The sequence below is a fragment of the Budorcas taxicolor genome, chromosome 11 (genome assembly GCF_023091745.1).
Source record: "Budorcas taxicolor isolate Tak-1 chromosome 11, Takin1.1, whole genome shotgun sequence".
Lineage (NCBI taxonomy): Eukaryota > Metazoa > Chordata > Mammalia > Artiodactyla > Bovidae > Budorcas > Budorcas taxicolor.
In genome coordinates this window covers 27,466,583-27,494,522 of record NC_068920.1, presented here as the reverse complement: position 1 = coordinate 27,494,522, position 27,940 = coordinate 27,466,583, and the positions used below count along the sequence as shown (strand labels likewise).

General features: G+C 43.9%; 2 protein-coding genes across 2 annotated transcripts in view; one reads left to right on the top strand and one right to left on the bottom strand.

Annotated features, from left to right (window-relative positions):
• Nucleotides 1-8,022, bottom strand: part of MRS2 (magnesium transporter MRS2) — a 35,967-nt gene extending 27,945 nt beyond the window's left edge. The window contains exons 1-3 of the mRNA XM_052649236.1: nt 7,746-8,022; nt 3,695-3,768; nt 935-971 (exon numbers count right to left, since the gene is read on the bottom strand). Of these exons, the coding sequence (XP_052505196.1) occupies nt 935-971; nt 3,695-3,768; nt 7,746-7,935 (301 nt within the window). The 5' untranslated portion in view covers nt 7,936-8,022. The remainder of the gene's footprint in view (nt 1-934; nt 972-3,694; nt 3,769-7,745) is intronic.
• The window catches only part of TDP2 (tyrosyl-DNA phosphodiesterase 2), a 276,571-nt gene that overhangs the window by 206,120 nt on the left and 42,511 nt on the right, over nt 1-27,940 (top strand). The gene's annotated exons all lie outside the window — the stretch shown is intronic.

Genomic DNA, 27,940 nt, shown 5'->3' with positions numbered 1-27,940 from the left:
TCATTAGAACTTACAGTAACAATTCCTAGCTCTAGATGCAGGGATTTTTAAATATGAACTGTACAGAACTACATTTTCTATTGTTTCCTTACTATATTATTAAGTTCAGCATTTTAAATCTATGAACAGATGGTCCAATTGTCTTTGTTCTTCGACTAATACAAAATGAGAAAATAAAATCACTAGATTCTCCTACCTGAAAACTAAATTTATCACCTAAGAAAAAGCAAAAGAGATGAACAAACTCAAGAAATCATGCTGGTAATGGGAGCATCTATTCTTATAGTATCAAGCCACACCTGTGATAGAGCTCTAAACAGAACAACCTTTTGAGGCGATTCGGAGCCAAACAATACCCAATATACCCCACTAGGATTTCAGCAACAGCAGGAACAGGACTAGAGGGTGGGAAGGACAGGGAGACTTGAAACCTGCACCTGAGGTCAGATGGTAAATTAATGCTGAGTTTCATTTTAAAAAGAAACCGTCCACAAGAGCCATCGTTGGCAGAGTTTCAATGACTGCCACCCAGTGCCCTGTCCCTCCTGTCCGCCATCACCCACTGCACTGCAATGGCAGCAGTATTACTTGATTCTGCCCTCAAAATGGCACAGGGGGAGATGACCATGAGGACCAGGGCAGTGGAAGGGAGACTAAGGAAGAGAAACACAAGGGCAAAGTGTTTCTCTCTTGGCTGCATACCAGCCAACACTCTTGCTTGAACATTCTGTTAGAGTGAGTGGCTTCTCACCTCCCCCCCAGCCCCCGAAAATTGCAGTACAGGTCAAATGCTGCCAGTAGTTAGGGCTAATGGACAAATGCTTAAGAAAGATCATCTTCAACACATCCACATAAGCAAACAATATTCTACTCAAAATATAACAGTTTCTTTACTTCCAGTGGGTTGATTTAAAAGAAAATTACAGATACTCACCAAAAGAAGTCACCTTTCCTTCTTTGTCAAATTTTGTCTGGAGACAGATAATAACAGCATTATTTTCTCCCAAATCAGCACATGATTTGTGGTACCATATCATATGGTATTATGAAAATAACTCTAAAATAATGAAGATATAAACCATATCTGCTGTTCTTAGGTTAAATTCAGTTATGAGTTCAGGATTAAAACAAAAAGTCCCCTTTCCTTTGCCAGGACAAATCTGACCTTGGATTAACTATCTAACTTGGTTCCTCAGAAGATCTGATGAAGGAGTGTCAGCTGTGTTACTAGGCCGTATCATTCATGGTGAAAATGCCCAATCACTGCTTGACGGGCTGCAATGGGGAGACTGAGAGTGGATCATGATACCTGGCGGGGAGCCACAGTTCTGCCTTCCCGAAGACAGTGGCTCTCATAACTGACTGCTCCTTGCAGGAGCCTGGGATATACCTCTGGGATGGTGACAAGAGATACTGACAAGAGGGCCTCGAGGGATCTAAGCCAAGGTGGATCTCGCACCCACCTTTGAGAATATCCTCTCCTCATACCTGAGCTTCACACAGGGGGCCACAGGAGCCCCTGGATGGCTGGAAGGACTTCTTTTGAAGAGAAGACACCAAATACTGCCCTTGTGAATTTCCTATCCTTTTGCCTTCTGAAAAGACTGGGATCAAACGTGGCTTATCTTGGGAATCTAAGTATTAATATCTGTGGGATGCTATGAGGTCTCTCTGATGGGTGCTGCAGAATCAAAAAATATGTACAGAAAAGACCTCTTCTGATAGTGCAGCAAGGACACAATGCCGAAACTGTACTTACTTCCTATAAAACAGAAGGAACATTTTCTTGTAATACTTGTCCACAAGTCAAGTCTGAGGACATCAAAATAATGTTAAATGAATCACTATGTGCTGGGCTGCATTAATTACTACTTAAATATGTATTTTCAGAAGACACACTCTAAGATATACTCGAGGTACAAGTCCTAAATATGCATGCTATGTTAATAATACCACCATAAAACTGAGTAGTATATTTCAGCTTGCTTCTTGTGAGCAAAGATAACATCAATAGGAATACATAAGCACCATAAAACATCAGAGTTAAAGGGAAACCTACATCAAGGGAAGTTTTGTTTTGTGTAATATATACTAGGTTTCCTCCTTAAGCTTATTTCAAATACATACATCTGCTGCAGAAAATTCGCAAATAAACTATCCAGTCACAAATTTTAGAGAAAACCATGCTAACATTTTACTAAATGCCCTTCCAGACTTATTCTTACCAAATACATTCACGCTATATACACTTCTTTGCAGTCTCTCCTCTGCTTTCAACTTAACAATGTATGATGAAAATTTTTGCATCTCCATATTTATCTGTATCATTTTTAATGGGATTTTTTAATTAAAAAAAATGAGATCATACAAACTGATTTTTTTTTAATGTTTACCTTGAAAGGAACTCACATTATTTCAAAGAGCATCAACTGATTTTCTTAAGTGTTCTTGGTAGACAATGATTTCACCTGCAAAGAACCTTCTTTCAATATTTAACATCTGACTTTGTACTGTTTAATTAAACTGGCTAACTCCCAGAAGAGTGAGTAACAGTGACAACCTCTCCGTGCAGTTCTGGGAGTTGTCTTGTTCTGTATAGTTCATAAAGAAAAGCTGTTAAAAAGCCTAAATAATAATGACGATATATAATGGCTAATATATACACTGAATGCTTACCATGTGTGAGGTATTACTTTTAAGGGTTTTACATATTTAAATTAATTTAAATCTCATAATTCTACAAGGTAGGTACTACTACTCCTAGTTTCAGTTTAGTCGCTCAGTCATGTTCGACTCTTTGTGACCCCCATGAACCGCAGTATGCCAGGCCTCCCTGTCCCTCACCGACTCCTGGAGTCCACCCAAACACATGTCCATCGAGTCGAAGATGCCATCCACCCATCTCATCCTCTGTTGTCCCCTTCTTCTCCTGCCCTCAATCTTTCCCAACCTAGTTTACAGATGAGAAAACCAAGGCACAAAGATATTATCGTAACTTCTCCAAGTCCATCTAGTTAGTAAGAGTCAGAGTTGAGATCTGAATTTACAAACTCTGGCTCTTTCTCTAAAACATACTTTCTCTAAAAATTAAGATTTAAAAAAAGTAAAAGCCTACAAAAATGTTACAAGAATATTAAAACCAGTTTCCATGTAACCTTGACCTAGAGTCTCTCTTTGTTAATATGTGCTCCAATGGCCTTATTTTCCTCTAAATATGTGTGTGTGATACACACCAGTTATGTTGTTTTATTCTATTTTTTTCTGTGAACCATTTTAGAGAATGCTGCAGAGATCAAGACCCAACAAAGCTTGCAGTTTTAAGTAATACCCTGTGCTACCTTCAAAATGCTTCTGCATATATTATGCTGCACAGCGCAGGTTCAAGCCATTTTGTGGCTAATAGCCTTCAAGGACTTCTGAATAGATTTCTGGAGAAATCTTGAGTTTCAACCAGGAAGCTCTGAAATGTGATTTGAGCCACTTGTTCTAGTACTAAGACAAGCTCTGCAGATATTAGCAAAGACTCAAGAGTGCTATGCAGCAAATCTAGCTGGCACTCAAGTCACTGGCTAAACAAAAGAGAATGACTTATACATTATAAAACTAAGTAAGTATCATGGCTGATCTGTCCAGCCCAGTTAACGTAATAAGTATGTACTCTCTGTAAGTCATCAAATGGACCATACATACTCACCACAGTAAACACTGGGGATACACTGGCTAAAGTGGCTTGAGACACATCTGAAGTTCTCTTCCGGTAAATTTCACCTGAAGAATGAATTAGAGAATTCCTTGTGAGCATATGATTGGTTTTCACATATAGCTAAGATACAGCTCTCACAGTCTGTAGAGTTTCACTATGTTTCAAACTATTTCACTATGTTTTGAATTTTTTTCCCAGAGGGGAAAATAAGAAACACTTTTAACATTTACAGGGGATTATGTTAGGTTTGGCAAAACATGGTTTTTAAAAGTAATAGTTTAGGTGAGGCATTAGAAGAATTTATGGATTCCAACCACCCCTTTTCCTAATTATTATATCTTGTAGTTGGACATCAAATGTGTAACGATGTTCTGAGATTAAAGTAAAACGCCTATTCCTTTTCATACAATGTATGTAGAAAGGTTCTTAATGAAAGTTACATTGGAAGACATAGTTTAGAAAACATACATTCCAAGAACTACCTGACCTCTCAGCATTCCAAATATCAGGACTATTTGATTAACCTATAAATTATGAAGCCTACAGACTTTAACTCTATATTTAATTTCTTTCCCACTGATACACTTTAATTTTTAAATTATTTTTAAAAATGGGAGTATAACTGCTTCACAATGTTGTCTTGGTTTCTGCTGTAGGTGAATCAGCTATGTGTACATATCCATCCCTTCCCTCTTGAGCCTCCCTGCTCCCGTCCCAGCCCTTTCAGTCATCACAGAACACCGAGCTGAGCTCCCTGTCTATACAGCAGCTCCCCACTATCCATTTTACACATGGTGTGTATATGCCGATGCTCCTCTCTCAATTCATCCCAACCTTTCCTTACCCAGCATTTTCACAAGTTCGTTTTCTACATCCACTGATATACTTTAGAGTGAATACTTGTGAAATAATTCACTGCACTGGAATAAAGACAGACCCCGGTGAACTGGAATAAAGGCACACTTTTTAAAATGTGATTAGACTAAGTTGACGAAAAGCTCTCAAGTATAACCAAGTAAATTTAATGCCTGAGAAAGGACACTGTTCACACTACTAAACACAAGAAGCATGGGCAAAATTCCTATCCATAGAATAGGAAGCTATATTCTCATTTCTGATCTTATTCTTTCCTATACATTCAAAGACATAATTTGTTCTTGTGAAAATGATGGGTAAGGAGAGGGTGGGATAAATTGAGAGAGTAGCATCGACATATACACACCATGTGTAAAATGGATAGTTAGTGGAAGCTGCTGTATTTAACTTCTATGCAGAGTACATCGTGAGAAACTCTGGGCTGGAAGAAGTACAAGCTGCAATCAAGATTGCGGGGAGAAATATCAATAACCTCAGATATACAGATGACACCACCCTTACAGCAGAAAGTGAAGAGGAACTAGAAAGCCCCTTGATGAAAGTGAAAGTGGAGAGTGAAAAAGTTGGCTTAAAGCTCAACATTCAGAAAATGAAGATCATGGCATCCGGTCCCATCACTTCATGGGAAATGGATGGGGAAACAGTGTCAGACTTTATTTTTTGGGGGCTCCAAAATCACTGCAGATGGTGACTGCAGCCATGAAATTAAAAGACGCTTACTCCTTGGAAGGAAAGTTATGACCAACCTAGACAGCATATTCAAAAGCAGAGACATTATTTTGCCAACAAAGGTCCGTCTGGTCAAGGCTATGGTTTTTCCAGTGGTCGTGTATGGATGTGAGAGTTGGACTGTGAAGAAAGCTGAGCGCCGAAGAATTGATGCTTTTGAACTGTGGTGTTGAAGACGACTCTTGCGAGTCCCTTGGACTGCAGGAGATCCAACCAGTCCATTTTAAAGGAGATCAGTCCTGGGTGTTCTTTGGAAGGAATGATGCTAAAGCTGAAACTCCAGTACTTTGGCCACCTCATGTGAAGAGCTGACTCACTGGAAAAGACTGATGCTGGGAGGGATTCGGGGCAGGAGGAGAAGGGGACGACAGAGGATGAGATGGCTGGATGGCACCACCGACTCGATGGACAAGAGTTTGAGTGAACTCCGGGAGTTGGTGATGGACAGAGAGGCCTGGCGTGCTGCAATTCATGGGGTCGCAAAGAGTAGGACACGACTGAGCGACTTAACTGAACTGAGGTTTGTTGGTTCCCCCTGTACAAACCACCTTATGAGGGTCAGCTGAATAAAAGTTACAGTGCTACAAATCAGCATTTGCTAATAAGTCACAAGTTAGATAAAATGTTGCCTGGAGGGAAGAGAGTCAATTTCTAGGGAGATTGATAAGAAGTCCATGGTCCCCAAGGAGGAGAGAGGGGTCTGGGGCTCCTGAAGAGGAGATAGGGGTCTGGAGTTCTCAAGGAGGAGGAAAGGACAAAGGTCTTTTTTTCCTCTACATTTCTTAGTCTTAGTCCCATAAAACATTCTTTTCTTTAAGCCTGGAACTGATGATTACAAAACAAAACAACTCAGTTTAAACTCCGTACTAAGGATTATATAACACCAACATATCCTGCCTGAGGACAGTTTCTCCTTCCTGAAAACCTTCTGACTAATACTGTTATCTTAAAAGGTGTATTATGGGAGTGGGTCTGGTAAGATCTTTCCATTGTTAAATTCTAATCCTGTTATTCCAATCAGTCCACCCTAAAGGAAATCAGTCCTGAATATTCACTGGAATGACTAATACTGAAGCTGAAACTCCAATACTTTGACCACCTTTGAGGTGAAGAATCAATTCATTTGAAAAGACCCTGATGCTGGGAAAGACTGAAGGCAGAAGGGGATGACAGAGGATGAGATGGTTGGATGGCATCACTGACTCAATGGACATGAGTTTTAGTAAGCTCTGGTAGTTAGTGATGGACAGAGAGGCCTGGTGAGCTGCAGTCTTTGGGGTCCCAGAGCCCAGACTGAGCAACTGAACTGAATCCTGTTATCTTAAAATGTAAACTGTGGGAGTGGGTCTGGTAAGATCTTTACACCCTTGAGACATTCTTTTGATTTACTGTAATAATTAATTAAAACAGTATACAGCTCTCTTGCTAAGACTAGCAAGTGGGGCACTCCCCGCCCCCTTCTGATGTCTATGTCAGAAGCTTTCTCTGTCCCTTTTTCACTTAAACTCTGCCACACAAGAGCCCTGAGTGGTCAAGTCTGGTCTCTGGTCCGAAAGCTAAATCTTCAGAGATCAGGAATCTGACATCCTTCACCCTAAGGTATCAAAGGGAGATTCTCAATTTCAATGCTTGTCCTAAAAGGTTAGATCGGCAATGTAACCCAATTTGGAAAGACTCTCCAAACGAGTATAAGAAAGCAGGTGGAGAAAGTGAGCTACTTTGGGAGCATTTTGAGAGTACAATTGAGAAAACTTGTTTGAGAACATTTTTGAGAAGCCATATATGTCTTGGGTTTTGGAACAGTATTAGTACCCACATGGTCACATTTCTGAAAATGTCAAGGTATCATCTTGGTTTATCATTTAGGGGGGAAAAACAATAACTCAGACTTCTACCTCCATCCCCTTCTATCTGGCTACGCAGTACTTGAAGAAAAGTCAGATATTTCTCAGAAGCAGTTTCTGAAGTCTTCAGCCTCACTCTCCCTTTCCTGAGCAACTGGACAAATGTCTAAATGTGTCCGTTCAAAAGAAAGAGACAGAAAGGAGAAATACTTCTAAAAAACATTCCAGGTAGATAAGCCTAATATTGGTTTCGGCACTATCATGGTGGATCGGAGCGAAACTCTTAAAAACCTTCTCTCAAGCGCACTCAGCCCTGTTTGCAGCCGGACCGGTGGGGAGGACAGAGGGCTGGCGGACTCTAGCAGGGGCCAGGGGGCGATGCTCAGTCGAGTTCGGAGCTGGTGGGACACAGCTCCGCCCGCAGACCTGTGCAAGAGAGCAGGACCTCGGCGCACAAGGGCGGACCTGGAGGCCGAGGACGGAGCAGCCCGCGGGGCGGGCAGCCACAGCCTCGTGGGCTCGGGCGGTCGGGTCGGGCCCTGGGGTCACCGCAGGCCCGGCGTCCCGAAACTGCAGGGCGGGGAGAGCGGTACCTGTCACAGGGAGCCGGCGGGGCCAGCACAGCGGCGCGGCCCGCCTCCTTCCGAGCAATTCGGTGACGCGGCCGTAGGCGACGACGGGGCGAGTGCCGGGGGTCAGGCCCAAGGCCAGAGCGCACAGGGTGCGCCGGGGCAGCCCCACCGCGCGGGGCAGAAGCTGGGCCAGGCTCCGCAGGCATTCCATGGCGCTGGAGCGAGGAGGAGGGAGCTGCGAGACCCCAGCCCTTCATGCCGGACAGTGGCGGGGCGGCCGGCACTTCGCGACCCCGCGCCGGCGCCCAAGCTGCGACGGAGGCATACTGAGCATGCGCCGGCGCGCCGCGCCTGCGTCTAATTTCCCGCGCATGCTCCGAAGGGGCCTCTGCGTGCGCGTCCCGTGACGCTCGGCCAATCAGAGCTTTGCCTTCTGCACCGGTGTGTGTACTTGTAAAGCGTGTATGGACCGGCTCCGGGGTGGGTCGGGGGCGTGTATCTGCGTGGGTTGAACTGCCTAACCTAGGTTCGACCCTTGGGCCTTTGCAGTGGTCTGGTCGGCGCGTACAGTGTTGATTGCTTCTATTAACTAGTAATCATTAAATGTGAAAAAATACGCTGGATATATATATATATATAATGTTTTAAAGTTTCTGTAGCATTTTGGTACAGATGCAATCTACAGTTTGGAAGTGAGAAGTTATTACCCATTCCCAACTCAAGTTATAATTAAACTTAATGCAGCAAAAGTAAACTTTCATATGGAATGATATATTAAACTTTTGCTAGTGAAGACGGAGGAACATAAACGCGGAGGATTTATATTCTGTATTTAATCAAATGTAAGCTAATATCAATTTCAAGGTGCCATTATTTTATTTACCACCAAGAAGGAAAAGTCGCCGAAAAAGTTTGCTCTCTAATTGTATCATGTAAGAGTGACCTCAATTTCAGCCTTGAAAATATGAGAAAAGTGAGGCTTAGAATGGATTAAATACAACATATATGCGTATTTTAAAAGTGTGAGTTAATAGACTTGCCCTTCCAAGTAGAAATGCACGGTAGACACAAGTTTCACAGATTTCCATCCAATCACTGTGTATGAACACAGAGCTAAAGAAACATAGAAAAATCTTTTTTTTTTTTTTTTTTCCTCCCTGTAGGGTACTGAGACTGAAGGTGATTAGGAGGCCAGTAGACAGAGGCTTCACCTAACGGGATGTTCGGCTTGAGCATTGAGGGCAAAGGACTTTAAGCACTGCTTCCCTGGCCATGGGGTGGGGTGAAGTGGGGTTTAGAATCTCTGGGAAAAAAACCCTGGGTATATAGTACATGGCTGGTAGATTTTTCATTTAACTAAGGGCGACAATGATGAAATACATCTTTCAAAAACAGTGCATGCCATAAGAGACATAAGGAAACGGTATGTGATAACTCTTAAAACTTAAGTCATTAGCATGATGAGATGGGTCTGTCTAAGGTGACCTTTACAGTCCACAGGGTCACAAAGAGTCTGAGCCACTTCACTTTCACTTCACAAAACCTTAGAAAAACTTAGGGATGTGACCAGACACATGGCCTTATAATTCCTGTCAAGGATTTGGAATTTAATCTGAGAAGGGTGGGAGCTATGGGAGGGGGTACTTTGAATAAAGATGTAAATCTGATTTACATTTAAATGGATTGTTTTGGCTGTGTGGGATTATGCAAAGGTATGTGTGGAAGCAGAGAGATGGTGATGGTTTGGGTTAAGGCGGGGGTGATGGAGGAAGGGAGATTGGTTCGGTTTGGTTCAATTAACTGAAGGCTGAGTTGACAAGATTTGTAGATGGGATGTAAATAAAGAGGCACAGAAGTCAACTTCAAATTTTTTTGGCTCAAACAAATGGGCCATCATGATGCCATTTACCGAAATAGGGAATTTTGGTGAGGGGCAAATTTAGATGTAGGGCAGACTGTGGCTTGGCATTTGTTTCTTGGCATTTGTTACATTTGAGAGCTCTGCCGGATAGATATCTGAGCATAGACAGCAAGTAAGCGGTTGGAGTTTGGGGGAGATTTTGAAGCTAGATATACACATTTGGGATTATAGAGAAATATTTAAAGCCACATGTCTCCTCTTAGGAGAAAAGTTTTCTCTCAAAGAGAAAAGTTCCTGTGATTCAGTTCTAGGTCTTCTAACATTAACTGATTAAGAAGAGAAGATGAATCCAGCAGAAGAATATGAGAGGGCATGGCCAGGAAGGAGGAATAAAATTAGAGGGTGGGATCCACGAAATCAAATGAAGAAAGTGTTTAAAAAATGAAGTGCTCAGTTACATCAAATGCTACTGCTAGGTGAGAAATGAGAATTGCCTGTATAGGATATGATGCTGTGGAGCTGACCAGTCATCTTGATAAGAGCAGTTGTTGTGGGATGGTAGGCCTCCCAGGTGGCTCAGTGGTAAAGAATCTGCCTGCCAATGCAGATGACACAGGAGACGCGGGTTCCATCCCTGAGTCAGGAAGATCCCCTGGAGAAGGAAATGGCAACCCACTCCAGTATTCTTGCCTGGAAAATCCCATGGACAGAGGAGCCTGGTGGGCTATAGTTACGACTGAGTACACATACAGAGGAAATGAGCATCACCTTTCTTTTCATCCTAAGCTATGAAAGGATCCCAAAAGATTTCTGCAACTATATAACAATTTGATTTTAAGATCCCTTAATCTCTTTTCCTACCTTTTTTTTTTTTTTTTTTTTTAAGATTTATTTCTTTTGACTGCACTGGATCTTCTTTGCTGCTAACTTTTGCCAGTTGCAGAGAGTGGGGGCTGCTGTTCATTTTGGTGTGAGGGCTTCTCCTTGTGGTGGCTCCTCTTGTTGCAGAGTACAGGCTCTGGGCGCATGGGCTTCGGTGATTGGGGCACGTTGGCTCAGTAGTTATAATGCACGAGCTTAGTTGCTCCCTGGCATGTGAAATTTTCCCAGACTAGGGGTTGAACCCTAGTCTCCTGCATTGGAAGGTGAATTCTTAACCACTGAGCCACCAGGGAAGCCCCTTTCCTTACCTCTTGAACTTCAAAGCAGGTCGGTGATCTAACCCCAGGCTCACACTGGGTTCTCACCCAGAACTGTTTCACCTCAGAAATGTTATTCCAGTTATGCACACCATAGCCTCCTGGAGACTCTACACCCACAACGATTATATTCTCCCAGCAGAGCCATCCTGGCATTTTCCCCTTCTCTGCCCAACCCAGTTTATGTAACTGATCACTGAAACCACTGTGGCTTGTACTTGGAGCACATTGCCCTCATGGGATGTAATCACAAAAGCCACTTTATTTTTGTCTCTTTAATTCTGCTGAGTGGGTCTGGTCTTTCTCCTGCCTCTTGAAAACTTGAGCAGGTTCCATGACTTCTCCGGTCTCTCAGTCCTTATGTTCATTCTAATCTCAGTTCAGCAATTTAAAACATCTACTCCCTATTGTGTTTACTGAAATAGGTCAGACAGAGAAAGACAAATATTGTGTGTTTCCACTTACATGTGGAATCTAAAAAAATAAATGAATATAACAAGACAGAAGCAGACTCATAGATACAAAGAACAAAGTAGTTGTTATTAATGGGGAGAGGGGAGCAGGAAGGGGCAGGTCAAGCAGAGGGGATTAAGAGGTACAAACACCTACCTATAAAATAAGTGAGCTACAAGGATACAGTACTGGGAATATAACAAATATTTTATGATATCCATAAATGGAGTATGATCTATAAAAATTTTGCATCACTATGGTGTGCACCTGAAACTAATGTATTGTAAATCAACTCTACCTCAATGAAAATAAAACATCCACTCTATATAAACCAGTAATTTACACTGCCAGAGCCAGTATACTAATTGCTGCTTCACTCTTCATTCAAAGGAAAGACTTGATTCTACACTCCTTGTCAGGCCTGGGGACAAATAGGAAATTGAGGTATAGGCAGAGATTCTGGGAAGCTCCCCCTGCTCCTTTCCCGCTGCCTTTCTTACTCCACGGCTGCTGTCTCTGACTCTGCTGGGCAGTGAAGCCAAGAATGAACCAAAAGTGTTTATTGAATGATGGCTCCATGCTGTCTCTAGGCAGGGCGGATTTTAAGCTGATTTCCTTGTGGGCATATTCAAGCGATCTCCAGAGGACCACCTCCCTCTCTCTCCCCCACCCTCCCCTCCCTCCTCCCCACCACCACCCAGACACATCTGATTGGCATTCCTTTGATGTGGGCAGTGACCCTCCCGATCACTTTCAGTTTCTGCCCCTTCTTGCCTCAAGCAGGTTCCCCTCTTCCGGCCATGCTACTCTTGGGGGGCAGGATCCTATTAAAAACAAGCCCAGATTGATCTTCCTGTTGTCAGGCCTGCATGCAGGATCCCATGCACTTTTAGAGGGAATGCAGTTACTTGTCGGCAGAGTTGGTCTCCCTTGCCCGCGTGTGAGTCTAGGATCTCTTCAGGCTGTTGGAGTGCTCTAAAGAGGTTTGTCTCACTAGATTTGGAGTGAGAGGACAACACCCTCCCTACCCCTCTCTCCTGATGGTCATGGTAGGGGTGGGATTTCCCAAGCACAGATTTTTCCAAAATCTTCCATATGATACTTGTGCCTAAGTCTTCAGTCTTTCCATCCTTCTGTAGCCTCCATCTGGATGGGAGGTGGAAGAGCTCTACGACAGCTGCTCAAACTATTCCCTGGGAATCTGCATCTGACAAGGCATCTGGTGGCCGGCTCTGCTGCAGATACCCTATCTTGGCACCTCCTGGAAGCACCTGTGATCCCCAGCACCTCTGACTCTGTTGTACTTCTTTTATTTACTTATTTATGCAGTCATTTATCTCACAGATATTTATTCAGCATAAACTACATGTTTAATTAAACCATTATCCCTGATTCTGGGAGAAGTAAAATAGTGAATTACAGTGCTGTGTACTGAGTGACAGGAGAAGGCAATGGCACCCCACTCCAGTACTCTTGCCTGGAAAATCCCATGGGCGGAGCATCCTGGTAGGCTGCAGTCCATGGGGGTCACTAAGAGTCGGACATGACTGAGTGACTTCACTTTCACTTTTCACTTTCATGCACTGGAGAAGGAAATGGCAGCCCACTCCAGTGTTCTTGCCTGGAGAATCCCAGGGACGGAGGAACCTGGTGGGCTGCCATGGGGTCGCACAGAGTCAGACACGACGGAAGCAACTTAGCAGCAGCAGCAACAGTACTGAGTGACGGCAACCTACAGGAAGAGATAGTTTAGAGGAAAGATCGGGAATTCTACGTTGGACTGGTTGAGACTGCCAAGTAAATATCCAACCGAATAAAGAGTTATTAATAGATGGTTGGTTTGGAGTTAAGATATTTGCTAGATGGGTAAATGAAAGGGCTTTGGCACATAGGTAGTAGGTGAGGCTGTGGGAGGGCAGGAGATGCCTGGGGGTGGTGGGTATAATAAAGAGGGGAGAAAAGTGTCCAGATCACAGTCACCAAGGCACATCAACCAACACCGGAGAGACAGAGGAAGAGTCAGTAAAGGAGACTGTGGGTGGATTCTGTGCCTGTTCTTAGCATGTACTGGCCTAAACAGTTGTGACCCCAAATAAAACAGTGGAGTTTCCCTGAAAGCACACTGTTTTTGACTATGGTGGTGGAGCAGTGACGGTGAGGGCCTAGAATTTACTAGAGCTCTAAATTTCACTAAAGCTCCACAAGGGAACAACCCATAGGTCCTTGATTAAAAACAAATGCAGATCCTCAGGGTCGATGTGAGAGCAGGGTTCTCTGTGATGGGTTTAGGAGTCAGTTCCATCATCCCTCTGTTGTTTCCCTTGGAGTTTTCTTATTGCCATCACCACCACTTTGAAGTTGAGGTGGCTCTACTTCTTTTTAAAGTCCCGGCTTAAGCCAGAATATTTGAATTTATCATTATATACCAAGCACTGTACTGGGCCTCCCTGGGCTCAGTGGTAAAGAATCCAATGCAAGAGATGCAGGTTCGATCCCTAGGTTGAGAAGATCCCCTGGAGAAGGCAATGGCAACCCACTCTAGTATTCTTGCCTGGAGAATCCCATGGACAGAGGAGCCTGGTGGGCTACCGTCCACGGGGTTGCAAAGAGTCGGACATGATGGAGCAACTAAACGACATCCAAGCACTGTGCTTAAGCACTGCAAATAGTAAACTAGAGGGAAAAAAATCAGTGCAATAGTGTGTTAGGATTTTACTTCTTCACACTTATCTCAAATGCTAGCTTTCCTTAGGCAGTAGTTTCTAACTTTTTGTTAACCACAAAGGACTCCTTGTATTATTTTGTCCCCAAGGATCTTGAAATTCCTACAATATTATGTCAGATGAGATGAACTTGTATGTATGATAAGTATCTACATACTGTTTTTAGTCTGACATTTTCTTATACATGTTCAACTGTTATTAGAGCATTTTTAAAATGTTGAAAATAGCTTTCAGACTCCTGTTATTTTCAGAGCACCTAAGGATTCAGAGATCCCAGACTGGGGCTCCTGGTCCTAAACAAATTGTTTTTCCTTGGTTGCCAGAGGGGTAGCTAACCATGTTGCAGTCAATCTTTTCTCTCTCTTTTCTCCAGCTCTCAATGCATCTGCTGCTAGCAGGCATGTTTTTCTAATGAAAATATTTCAGGTCCACCTGGAGTTAATTTAAAAACTTCTCTCTCCAAGCATTTTGCTGAGAAAAGAATATCTGAATTTTGATCTCACCGTACCTAGCAACCAACACATCCAAATATACTTTCTGTTTTGAAGAACAGTGGCTAAACATTGTAAATATATTAGATTATAAGACAAAATGCATACTCCGAAAGTATGAAGTCAGATATGAGACTGAGTTCATAAGAATATTCTTTTTTCAGTTCTTTTTAAAACCTCAGTTCTACTGATATATTGAACCAGATAGTTTGCGGGTGAGGGCTGTCCTGTATTATGTGGGATGTCTGGTAGCATCCTTATCCTCTACCCAGTAGGTTCCAGTCTCCAGACATCATCACTCTCCTGGGGGACAAAAATCACTCCTCATTGAGAGCTACTTACTGTATTTTATCATAAAGAGAAGAATCCACAAACCCCAAGACTGTTTTTGCCTTTAGAAGATATGTTCTTTTAGACATATTCTTCACACATGGTAGACATTAAAAAGTGAAAATATAATATTATCAGACTCCAACACTTACATTTTTTCCTTGTTTTTATGACTTAAAGGTGTGTCCTGATTTATTTGTGTCCATTATCCCAAACCCAAATCCCAGCTTTTAAAATCACATTCCCGTATACATCTAGCACCTATACTGGGAAGTGGGGCTTCTCTGAGGTCTGGGTCCACAACACACCTGGGGTCTGCAAGAGGGCGCGTTCCCTTGCTGGAAATTTTTCAAGAAATTCGGCCACAAGAGGGAGCACTATTCCTATGCTTGCTTATTTATTAACTGTTGTAACACATGTTTGTCCCACAGAGTTCAGCGATGCAGGGAATTCCTAATACAGAAATCAGAAACACAGCTGGTATACTAGTTAGGATTTTTCAGAGAATTAGAACCAAAAGGATAAAAGGAGATTTATTATGAGGAATTGTCCCACATAATAATGAGGCCTGAGAAGTCTCATGAACTGCCATCTGCATCCTGGAGACCCTGGAAAGCCGGGGAGACAGTTCAGTCTGAGTCTGAGGCCTGAGAACAGGGGAGCCGATGCTATAAATGCCTGTCTAAGGGCAGGAGAAGAGGAGAGTAGACGTTCCGCTTGAATAGTAAGGTGGCGGGGCGTGGTGGGGGGGGAGGTGAATTCTTTTGCTTTTTTTTTTTTCCTAATCAGGCCCTCAGTGGATTGAGTGACACCCACCCACATTGGGGAGAACAATTTACTGAGTTCATTGATTGAAATGCTAGTTTCACTTGGAAGCACCTTCGAAGATGCCCAGAAATAATGTTTAACTTGTGTGGCCTGTTTCAAGTTGGCAAATAAAAACCACCATAACTAGTTTACACATCAAGAATCTAACCACATCTGTAGTTTTAAAATCTAAGCTCAGACCTTCTTGCCATTTCAATTATTTTTTCAGTTATACTTTTTGAAACTAGTAGTGTAAGATAGCACTAGAATGCCTGTGCTAGCCCAGCTTCAAGATCTAAGAAGCAGCCAAGTCAGCAACCAGAGATATCAGAGGTTTACAGGATGGGGTAGCTTACATGACTGAAGCAAGGTCCTAAAGCTGTATCCCACTGTGTGTTGTGGAAGAGGGACAGGATCTGGTGGCAGTCTTCACTCTTGGGGGGAAGGGAAGATTACCAGTTATAGGGGTTATTAGTTATTACCAGTTGGGCTTATTAGTTGCCAGGGAAATCAGCAGAGGGGCATGCCCCTCACTGCCCTTTTGATAAGCTATCAATAACTGGGGCTTGGGCTAAGTTCCTAGGAAGGTCAGTCATGTGAATAGGGTGTAGGTGGGACTTCCCTGCTGGCCCAGCATTAGAGAATCTGCTTGCAATGCAGGACACCCAGGTTTGATCCCTGGCTCCAGAAGATCCCCTGGAGGAGGGCATGGCAATGCACTCCAGCGTTCTTGCCTGGAGAACCCCATGGACAGAGGACCCTGGCAGGCTGCAGCTCTTAGAGTCGCACAGAGTTGGACATGACTGAAGCGACTTAGCAGCAGCAGAAGCAGACCCCAGTGGGGCCAGAGAGCAAGAGAACAGCCATCTTGAGTGGCCTGTCCGTACACCCCTGTAGATGAAAGATTGCGGCACCACACAGACGTTTTAAAGGATTTCTCAGAATAAAAGTGCTAGAACTACCATCTTTGGAGAAAACACATAATGAATGTCTGATAACTGGTGCAGTCTCCACCCTGATGTACTAATTATGCTGCTGCTGCTGCTGTTGCTGCTGCTGCTAAGTCGCTTCAGTTGTGTCCGATTCTGTGCGACCCCATAGACGGCAGCCCATCAGGCTCCCCCGTCCCTGGGATTCTCCAGGCAAGACCATTGGAGTGGGTTGCCATCTCCTTTTCCAATGCATGAAGGTGCAAAGGGAAAGTGAAGTCGCTCAGTCACATGCGACTCTTCGCGACCCCATGGACTGCAGCCCACCAGGCTCCTCTGTCCATGGGACTTTCCAGGCAAGAGTACTGGAGTGGGGTGCCATTGCCTTCTCCAGTACTAACTATGGGTGTATTGAAAAGGTATTTAATATAAAGAAACAATTTAAAAAATTGTATAAACATTCAGCATCTGTCAAAATGTTTACAATTTTGGCTTGTGAAGGTAATAGACCTTATTCTGTATTCTTTCATAAAATAAATCTACGTCACACTGTCATGTGCTTGAATTGGCTCCAGGCAATAGCCAAGAATGATATGGCAAATTTGGTGAAAATTTACTCTCAAGAAATTTAAAAGTAGGGGAGATAGAGTTAAGTAGAGGTAAAACCTTGCATGACATGGTGTATAATTTGTTAAACTTTATCATCTAATTTTTTTAAAGAACTGAGCTTGTACTTCTTACACGCTCTGCCAGTACTAAGGGAAGCCATGTTCGGATATGAATCATCTAGAAAGATGTTAGAACTTAAGCACACTTTTTCAGGAATGCTGGGCATGTTCTAGACCTTTCCCAGTTTACCAGACCTGAAAGTGAAGTTCTGAAACTGACAGACATGCATCCAGACATTTTTAATAATATAACCCTAATGCCTAGGGCAAGGTCTCCCAGGATCCAGCTTATAATACAGAACGGCATGATTGAAGTTTACCAGAAAGTGTAGGGGATGGCTTTCAGATTTAGCTGATGGTGAATTGGCTAAACACCATTTTTGTTTCATCCTCACTTCACAGATACAAACGTGGCAGGGGGGGGGGGGGGGGGGGGGGGGGAGGGGGGGTGTGCGGGGGTGGGGTGGGGAAATGTGCGTCTTAAACGCAAGTCATATGATGGTTTTTGTTTCTTTTTTCCTCTCTCTTCTGGCCTGAGTAAAGTTTCTGAACTTGTTTTTGTCATTTGTCTCTTTCAGACTAAATTTGAGTTAATCATGGGAAAAAATTAGTTAGGCAGGGTTCAGGGTGTGCTGAGAAGGGCATGGCAACCCACTTCGTATTCTTGCCTGGAAACAGAGGAGCCTGGAGGGCTACAGTCCATGGGGCCGCAAAGAGTCGGACACGACTGAGTGACTACACACAGCACAGGGTGTGCTGGGTTCTTTCATCCTTGTTTTTAGACACTGTGCTGTCTGCAAGGCTCAAAAGATCCTAGTTTTCCAACCAGAGAGTGAACCTGGGCCCTCAGTACTGAGAGTGCATAGCTCTGACCACTGGACCACCAGGAAACTCCCTGGGGTCTTCTTAGGAAAAGTTTTTACTGCATTTTAATTTAAATGGTATTTAAATCTTGTTCTCTGTTCACACGGATGTTTTAAGTGCTTTTCAGATCTGCACTCAGTACGGTTTTGATCTACTATTTGAACATGTCATTGGGAAGTGATCAAATAAATAGGTCATAAAACGGACAGCTGAAAAAATGTTATATTGTGCAATCACTGAAACTTCAGTAGTTTATAACTAAGTTAGAAATCGATATATGTGAATAAAAAACATTAGGGCATCTAGCCTCAATAATGCTATCTTCTGTGGTGTGGCGTGTGTGCTAAGTTGTGTCCGACTCTTCTGTGACCCCATGGACTGCAGCCCGCCAGGTTCCTCTGTCCATGGGATTCTCCAGGCAAGAATACAGAGTGGGTTGCCATTTTCTTCTTCAGATCCTCCTGACCCACGTCTCCTGCATTGGCAGATGGATTCTTTACCACTGAGCCACCTGGCTTTTATGCTAGTCATGGTCTTATTGAGTGATAAAAATTTTTAAGTTAGAATTCCCAAACTTTAAATAACATCAGAACATCATAGTTCCCTAATGCAGCTGTTTCCACTAATTCAGAAACCGAACTGCAGTTAACCAGTAACTTCTGTATTAGTGACATAATTTCCTGCAAAATTGTTCCTTTGTAATGGTTAACTTCTCTCTTGCTTGTTCACAGCAGGGGGTAGTTTTCCTTCATTAAAATCTTGTATTTATTATAAATACCACATTTGACCCTCAAACAAAACCAAACCCTCCCCAGGTACTAAGAGATAGTATTGTTTTACCTCAGTAATTATCAGCAACCTAAGGAAAATCCTTTAAAATGCTGAAAAAGTTGTTAGTTCAAACTAGACATCTAAGATTTCTCCAGCGGTAACCTTTTAATGATGAGAGAGGCAGGCACTTAGCCACTGAAGCTCACTTGGTGGTGTTAAAGGATGGCGATTTTCACTTTGTTATGAAGAAAAAGGAAAGAAAAGAGAACTGAGTTTGTGTAGAATTACAATCTGTGGAGAAATGTAGTCTGTTAGTAGTGTGAAAATATGAAAGAAACCCCTGGAATGTTGGAGACAGAACTAACCGACTTTCATTGTTCTTCTATTGCTCCAAATCTGAGGTATAAAAGGATTAGTGTGGTTGACCAACAAAAGAATTAACCTTAGGTGAGCATTATTCTACTTTTCACTTTAGTGAAATCTAATAATAACTTGGAGAGACAGTAAGCTAGTCAGAGACCAGAGTACTTTGAATTCTCTGGGGTGTGGGAATCTGGGGGAAGACATTAACTGATTACTAAGTTTGGCTTTATTTATTTTTAATTTATTTCTTTATATTCAAATATAAATATACTTATTTTAAATTTATTTATTTATATTTAAATTTGTTTATTTGGGGCTTCCCAGGTGGCGCTAGTGCTAAAGAACCCGCCTGCCCATATAAAAGACAAAGATGGAGAAGATCCCCTGGAGGAGGGCATGACAACCCACTCCAGTATTCTTGCCTGGAGAATCCCATGGACAGAGGAGCCTGAAGGGCTACAGTCCATGGAGTTACAAAGAGTCAGACACAACTAAAGCAACTTAGCACACACACATATTTATTTTAAAAATATCAATTCTGACTTATGTAAATAAGATAGTTATACCCAGTTACTTACTGGGAAATAGAAAAGCAAACTTAGTTTGGCATAGTGAAACCATTCTTAAAGTATTTGCTGGTTTGTAGCATCAAGCTGAAGAAAATGAGTTAACAATTTTTATTAACTCGGCATCAAAGGGAGTCTTGCTCCTGTTGAGAGTGACAAAAATCATTTAAGTTGAAGGGAATGGAGAATTGCCTGAAGTGTTGAAAGGATTTTGAGCTTAAGTTACCTAGGTTTGTGAAAGCTTTATTTTTCTCCCCATAGTTGGACAGTTAAATCACCATGGAAGAGAAAGTGCTTTGTTTAAACAGCTTTTCTGTTCTAAGAATCAAAGTATCACAACAGACTCCTTGTAGGAGAGAGTAGATTGTGTTGTAAATGGAATTACTTAAAAGTATCAACATTACATCTGCTCCCAGCTGTCCTGCAGGCAAGCAAAGTCAGGCTAGCAGCTTCTTACACCTCCCACTGAGGCAGAAATCCTTTCAAAAGCGAAGCTCTTTGCTCTCATCCTCAGTTGTCATAACTGATCGAGTCTCAAAGGGGTTCTGGTTTTCTGTAAAATACTGCAGTACCTCGTTCTTCAGTTTCCAGAAACTCTAGTGTATAAGAACAAAACAAATCGATGATACAAATGATGTATATTGCCAACAGATACACTGAAACAAATCAAAGCGTGAGTAAATTTGGTAATGACTTGACTGAATGAATTGGAAATCACTGCAGTTCAAATTGTGCTGTATCCCTCACTGGTGCCTCATGCTGCTGAGCAAGTATTTAAAGACTTGTTGACACATTTGATGGTTAGTGTTTTCCATCCATCATCAGCTTTAAACTCAGCTTGAGTTTAAACTAAGACCTGTGTGTGCTAAATCACTTCAGTCGTGTCCGACTCTGTGACCCTATGGACTGTAGCCTGCCAGGCTTCTCTGTCCATGGGATTCTGTAGGCGAGAATGCTGAAGTGGGTTGCTGTGTCCTCCTCCAGGGGAATCTTTCCAACCCAGGGATTGAACCCATATCTTTTACATCTCCAGCAGTGGCAAGTGGGTTCTTTCCCACTAGCGGCACCTGGAAAGCCCAATAGATGTGAACTAGATGTTCTTTAGAACAATGTGTAAAACAGAGTGATGATTTGCCAGAGTTAGCACTACTTGATTTGCAAATAATGTATGTTATGAGCTTAATTGTATACTTCCTTAGAAAGTCATATTTTGAAGTCCTAAGCCCCATTCCCTCAGAATGTGGCTCTGTTTGGAGATCTTTAAAGAGATAAGTGGGGCTTCCCTGGTGGCTCAGAATCTGTCTGCCAATACAGGAGACCTGGGTTCAAGATCCCTGGATTGGGAAGATCCCCTGGAGAAGGAAATGGCAACCCACTCGAATATTGTTGCCTGGGAAATCCCATGGACTGGAGATTGACAGGCTACAGTCCATGGGGTTGAGTAAGAGTCAGTCATGACTGAGTGACTAAAGAATATAACAACAAAAGAGGCAATTATCATTAGGGTGAGTCCTAATCCGATACGTTTGGAATACTTTGAAGAAGAGGAAATTAGCGCACCGAAGGTGGAGAAAGGACAGAATATTGACTACATAAATGAGAAACAGAGCTTTGCCCAGAGTAGGTTCTGAGCTAGTATTTGATAATGAATGAATGAATGCGTTAGGCAGCTAAGGTCCAGGTCAGGAGATTAGAGAGTCAGAATGGGCAGCGTCATTTAAAGTAACTGGTAAGAAGCCAGGTAATGGTGTGATTTCAGGCAATATCCCACTGAGAGTGGCTTCAAGTTGATTCCACAGGGGAGCTGTGAAGTGTACTTTATGCTTCAGGATTAACTCGACCTAAAGCAAGGGAGGTTGGCTTTCATACTCTTCACTGGTCTGTCACAGGCTGAGGGTATGTGTGGCGTGGTGGTAGGTGACAGATGGAGGTGGGGGTGGGGAAGGGTAAACTCTCAGGCATTCCAGCTCTCAACAGTCCAAATGCTGCTGCTTCAGGAGCCCAAGGTTGCCTGCGAAGGAGTCACAGGTATGGCACATAGAAGTCAAGGGTAGGACACATGGGGTCACAGGGATCCGAGAGGAACTGGGCTGAGCGCTGATGCTATCCACCTTGGGGCAGTGATGCAAGTGGCCTCGAGACTAAACCCTAAGCAGGACTGTTTCTCTCTGGTCTGTTATATTCTACTGCATGTGTGCTAAGTCACTTTACTTGTGTCTGACTCTTTGTGACCCTATGGACTGCAACCCACCAGCCCATGAGATTCTCTGGACAAGAGTACTGGAGTGGGTGGCCATATAGTACTGCAGAGCCCTGGTGACAGAGCTACTAAGTGATGGAGCCAAGATTCAAAACCAGGCTTTAAGTATCATGTATAAATAAAACCATACAACCAATCTACTTTGAAATATATTGGCATTTTCAGTGAAGCAAGTTAAAATCCATCTTGAGACCATCCCTGTGAGATGGATACAACTCTTTCCTAAATCTGACATGTTTATTGACTCCAGTGAATTTGACTGGTTGGAAACCTCATGCGATTTTTTTTCTTCCTTGCTGTGAAATAATTGTCCAGAGACAGGGGAATTCTCCAGGTGGCTAGTTAAACGCCTCCAGAAGGCATAAAGGGCATTGATGAATCCCTCTGAGGATTTCTGTAGTTTACAAGTGGCCTTATTGGCCAAAGAATCTCATTAATCATACCCCTTAGAATGAGATCTCCAGAAGTGGCATGTGTGAAGCAAGCATAAAGCAGATGTGATCTGCATCTCAGAATCTCCACATGAAACTCTCTAATAGAGAGTTGTTTATCCTTGATCCTTGGCTTAGGAAGATCCCCTGGAGAAGGGAAAGGCTACCCAGTCCAGTATTCTGGCCTGGAGAATTCCACAGAATGTATAGTCCATGGGGTTGCAAAGAGTCGGACATGACTGAGTGACTTTCATTTATCTTTAAAAACACACAAAAAAACCCACACTGAAATTTAAAACAGTTACTCTCTTGCCTTTTTCAGCATTACTAGGTTCTATTAATTATTTTGCATGTACCTCTCCTCCTTACTTTCAGCGTCTCAAACCCCTATATTTTCTCAGGTTGTATCAGGTCAGGGGGTGAAACTGGTCAAAATGATTAAAGCACAGCCTGGCAGGCTCTTGCGTCCTACGAAACATACATGTGCAGCCCCATAACTGTCCCCCCGAAACTTCCCCCAGTTACTTTTAGGAGTTCCTAGGGAGTGAGTTCTAAGCCTGTCCAGTCTCTGCATGGCCTTCGTTCCCTGCTGGAGCTCCTTCCTTTTGGTATTCTTTCCTGCTGAGGCCTCTACTGCTTGTGAAGCCAGGTACCGCCACCTGGGTACCATCACCTCAACAGGGTGATGCTGTCTCTTGCCAGGTCCCAGAGCCATGGATGCTATGTTACAGCCCACAGGGTCAAGGGAGGCACTGCCAAGGTGACTTTGCTCCCTGCACGAGCATGCCTTCTTCTCCATCTCCCTTCCACATTACATTTTGCAGATAGCATAAAAGAAGAGCTGTTTGTGCTCAATGCTGTATAGAATTTACAGTGAAATACTGATGGCAAGTTTTGCTAATAGCCACATCCAATTCCTTGTAATGATTACATGGGGACTGGAACCTGGCAGATGAGATGCTAAACTTCAGATTGCCCCTCTCCCACCAGCTAGCCTTTGTTACCGGGTTGACTTCTCTTACAGTCCTTTACTTTAGGATGAATTTATTTTCAAGTGATGCCTCAGTGTTTCCTAAGGATACATTCCTGGTGGGTCCAACCAGACGCACTCAGATATATGTGAATCCCTGTAGGGGACACAGTGGAGACCTGAGCTAGGACACCTTCCTTTCTCTGCCGCCTCCTCCCCTCTCTTGCTCCCTTCCTTTCTCTCTCCTACTGCCTTTTCTCTCTTTACACACACACACACACACACACACACACACTATGCATCTGCTCAACTCTATGCCAGGCACTGTTCTCAGTACTTCATATGGAGCAGTCAGAGATCTGACAATGGGCCACTCTCCTGAGCAGAGTGGCAAGTGCTACAGACGGGAAACAGAAGGTGTGCTGTGACCTACAGTGACTAAAGGATACTCCGCATAAGGCTATCAGGGAAGGCCTCTCTAATGAGGGGAACATGGCTCAGTGGTAAAGTATCCACCTGCCAATGCAGGAGACACAGGTTTGATCCCTGATCTGGGAAGATACCCCGGAGCAACTAAGCCCACTGAGTTCAGTTCAGTCGCTCAGTCATGTCCGACTCTTTGTGACCCCATGGACTGTAGCATGCCAGGCATCCTCGTCCATTACCAACTCCCAGAGCTTGCTCAAACTCATGTCCATCGAGTCGGTGATGCCATCCGACCATCTCATACTCTGTCGTCCCCTTCTCCTCCCTCCCTGTGGCACAACTAAGCCTGTGTGCCACAGCTGTTGAGCCTGTGCCAAGAGCCCGGGAACCAAAACTACTGAGCCCACATGTGGCGAGTACTGCACTGCGCCCTAGAGCCTATGCTCCACGACCAGGGAAGCCAGAGCAATGAGAAGCGCGCACACTGCAACAAAATGCAGCCCCCGCTCGCCGAAACGGGAGAAAAGTTCATGCAGCAATGAAGGCCCAGCACGGCCATAAATAAAAAAATTAAAAAGAAAAAAGAACCGAGCAACATCCTTTCCTCTATTAAAAAAGAAAGACACACCCATACTTAAAAACCTGGTACCTAAGCAGTCTGTGCAGAGAAAATGGCAGTACTTATACCTTTATTTATGGCAACCCACTCCAGTTCTTGCCTGGAAAATCCCATGGACGGAGAAGCGTGGTAGGCTACAGTCCATGGGGTTGCAAAGAGTCGGACACGACTGAGACACTTCACTTCACATACCTTTATTGATTGTATGTTATCCTCTTAGAGAGCACCTCTTGTCCCTAGAGATGCACAAAGTGGGATTGTACCCTGAACCCACTCCCAGGTGACCTGTTCCCCTCACCCAGGTAGCACGCTGGGGTTCTTCTTGTCATGCTATGAGGGACCCTGACTCACAGGGCCCTCAGCTGGAGGGAGCCTCCGTAGGTCCCTCCTGGGGTGCAGCCATACTCCCAGCTCACCTGCACACTCTAATGGGGCCTCTGGGCATATGGTTTTCAGAGTTTCTAACCTCATCCCACAGGGAGGGGAGCTTCAGGGATGTCCCAGCCCAGGCGCAGGATCGTGGTGAGAAGGCAGTGGAAGTCCACATCCTCCTTATTCTCAGGGAATTCCAGATGCCACAAAGTTCAGTGCGAAACGTTGAACAGCGGGGGTTTCTCCAATCACTGTGGGCCGTTTCCGACAGAGCAGGAGTATAGAACTTGGATTCCTCGAGATGGCTCTGAGCAGGAGGCTCTGAGATTCCTCAGAGTGGACACTGGCCACCACAGGCTGGGCCTCCTCCGGCAGCCTCTGATTCCTCCTGGCTTCTGAGACTCTGCCATCCAGCATCACTGACCTTCACCCCAGGCTCCCCCCACAGACACAGGCCTCCCCAGCCACCTTCTCCCAGGCCAGGCCTGGGTCAGAGATGACTGTCTGCTCTTTGGATTCTTTCCTAGCTTATTTCTCCACCTTGTCTTTGCTTATCTTCTTTTCCTCATGAAGATCCCTTTAACTTCCTTTCCAGCTCTTCAGTATATCACATCCAGTCAATTCTTCATGGCCCACCTCAAGACTCATCTTCCCTGGGAGGCACCATCCAATGGCTATTGCTCCCATTCATCTCTTCTTTGCTGAATGCCCACAAACACTCCTTCCCAGGTGGCGGTAGTGGTAAAGAGCCCATCTGCCAATGCAGGAGACATAAGAGACACGGGTTTGATTCCCAGGTCAGGAAGATCCCCTAGAGGAGGGCATGCCAACCCATTCCAGTATTCTTGCCTGGAGAATCCCGTGGACAGAGGAGCCTGGCAGGCTACAGTCCCTGAAGATGCAGAGTCAGATAGGACTGAAGCGACTTAGCATGCATGCCCAAACACTCCAAATCTTCCTCTTCTGCCCCCCTCCCAGTTCCTCTTCCTTCTCTTACTTCCCTCCCCCACCCCTCCCGCTTTCTTCCCTCTCTTCCTTCCTTCTAAATAAGAATTAGCCTATTTATTAATGTGACTGTTCCAGCTTTGAGCAAATGGGCTAGATGGGGGTCCATTCATGGAGGTAGGTAAGGATCTTAGGAAAAGAGATTTTGAAGAAAATGTGAGCTCCTGTGAGCATTCTAAGTCCAGACTGCCTTTTTGATGGTCTAAGGATGTTGTCCAGGAGAAAGGATGGGCTGAGAACCACCTTCTACTGACTTGCCAGACTCAGTGGTTAAATTTCCAGGAATTTTAAACACGGTCATTATTAAAAATTAAATTGCATAAATGTACAATGAAATAAATAAAAAAAAACAAAGATAATAATGACTCAAAACTTATCACCACCTCCATTTTACTATTATCTCCGAGGTTAGATGTCTATTGGGCTTCCCAGGTGGCTCAGATGGTAGAGTGTCTGCCTGCAATGCAGGAGACCTGGGTTCGTTCCCTGGCTCAGGAAGATCCCCTGGAGAAGGAAATGGCAATCTACTCCGGTATTCTTGCCTGGAAAATTCCATGGACAGAGGAGCCTGGTAGGCTATAGTCCATGGGGTCGCAAAGAGTCGGACACAACTGAGCAATTTCACTTTCCTTTCCTTTCCTTAGATGTCTGCTGCATCTGTATGGAGGAAATACCATACCTGTGACTACACACTCATGCCTCCAGGGATGTCAGATTGGAGCTGGAAATTGGCCCAGTTTGTGCTTCTGAAACTACAAAAGTTGGCAAATGTTGTGAATCAAGGCCTTCCCCACTCTGCAAACCAGTAGTTAAACATTTATCAACATATCACTGTCTAAGAGGCAACTGGATAAATGAGTCCAGGCTCAGGAGACAAACCTGGGCTAGAGATACTGTTGGGGGAGGCATTAGAATACAGACATGAGGCTGCCTCCTGGGCTGGCGACAAGGGTTCACGCTTGGAAGATCCTCGTGCTTAGTTTATTGTTCTGCTGCTGCCATCTTGAAGTTTTGAATTTTTGAACGAGAGGCCACGTGTTTTTATTTTGCTCTGGGCTGGTATGGGTATGGGAACAGGGAGGTTTAAGTGGTCTGGGGGTTGCTAGACTTATTGCCATTCTCCAAAAGTGATTTTCTGTCCTATTTACCACTTGGCAGCACATCTTCACTGATATTTTCCTCTCAACCTGTGTATTCTTAATAATCCTTTAAAAAAAATTATTTGGCTGCATTAGGTCTTTGCTGTTGCCTGTGGGCTTTCTTTAGTTGTGGCTGTCCATTTCTAGAGCGTGGGCTCAGTAATTGCGGTGCACAGGCCGATTCTTCCCAGAGCAGGGATCGAACCTGTGCCCCCTGCACTGGCAGGCGGATTCTTAACCACTGAACCACCAGGGAAGTCCAACCTGTATTCTTCACAACCAGCTCACAAAATTTCCTTCCTCTATTTTCCCTCTGAATTCTTCTCTTCTCTTTGGTCTTTTCAAAACTGTTAACTTTCAAGGCATTGATGTATTAAGTAACTTTACTTAATAACATTTCTGCCCCAGATTGCAGTGTCCCGTACATTCATCTCTCAGATGGTTATGTCATGGTGGTTAAAGTGGTCCTGGCATCACAGAAAACTGGCTTTGAATTTTCCCATGTGACCTGAGGCTTCTCTACTTCTGTTTCCTCATCAGAGGAAAGAATGTTTACCTCTGAAGGCTCTGAACATTAAATGAGATAATCTATCTAAAGCGCCTCACACAATGCACATGATACGTGTTCAATTAATGGTAGTTATTATGACCATACTTTTTATTCATAGATGAAGAATTCGGTACGGCCTGTAATGATATTTGCACGTGACACATAGTACTGATGTCTTAGGAGGGAATAGGGGAACATTGGCAGAGACGAGCTGGAAGATTTCACCTTTTTAAATAACATTTTCTTGTTCCACAATATATACGTCCCAGAGTAGCTTGGACAAAGCACCCTTTTACTGAAGTTCTCACCCCACCCCCCAGCCTCCCTGTCCCAGGAGCTTCTTAACCCACAAGTTCAGTTCAGTCGCTCAGTCGTGTCCGACTCATCCATACACGGATCCAACCGACACAAACAGCATG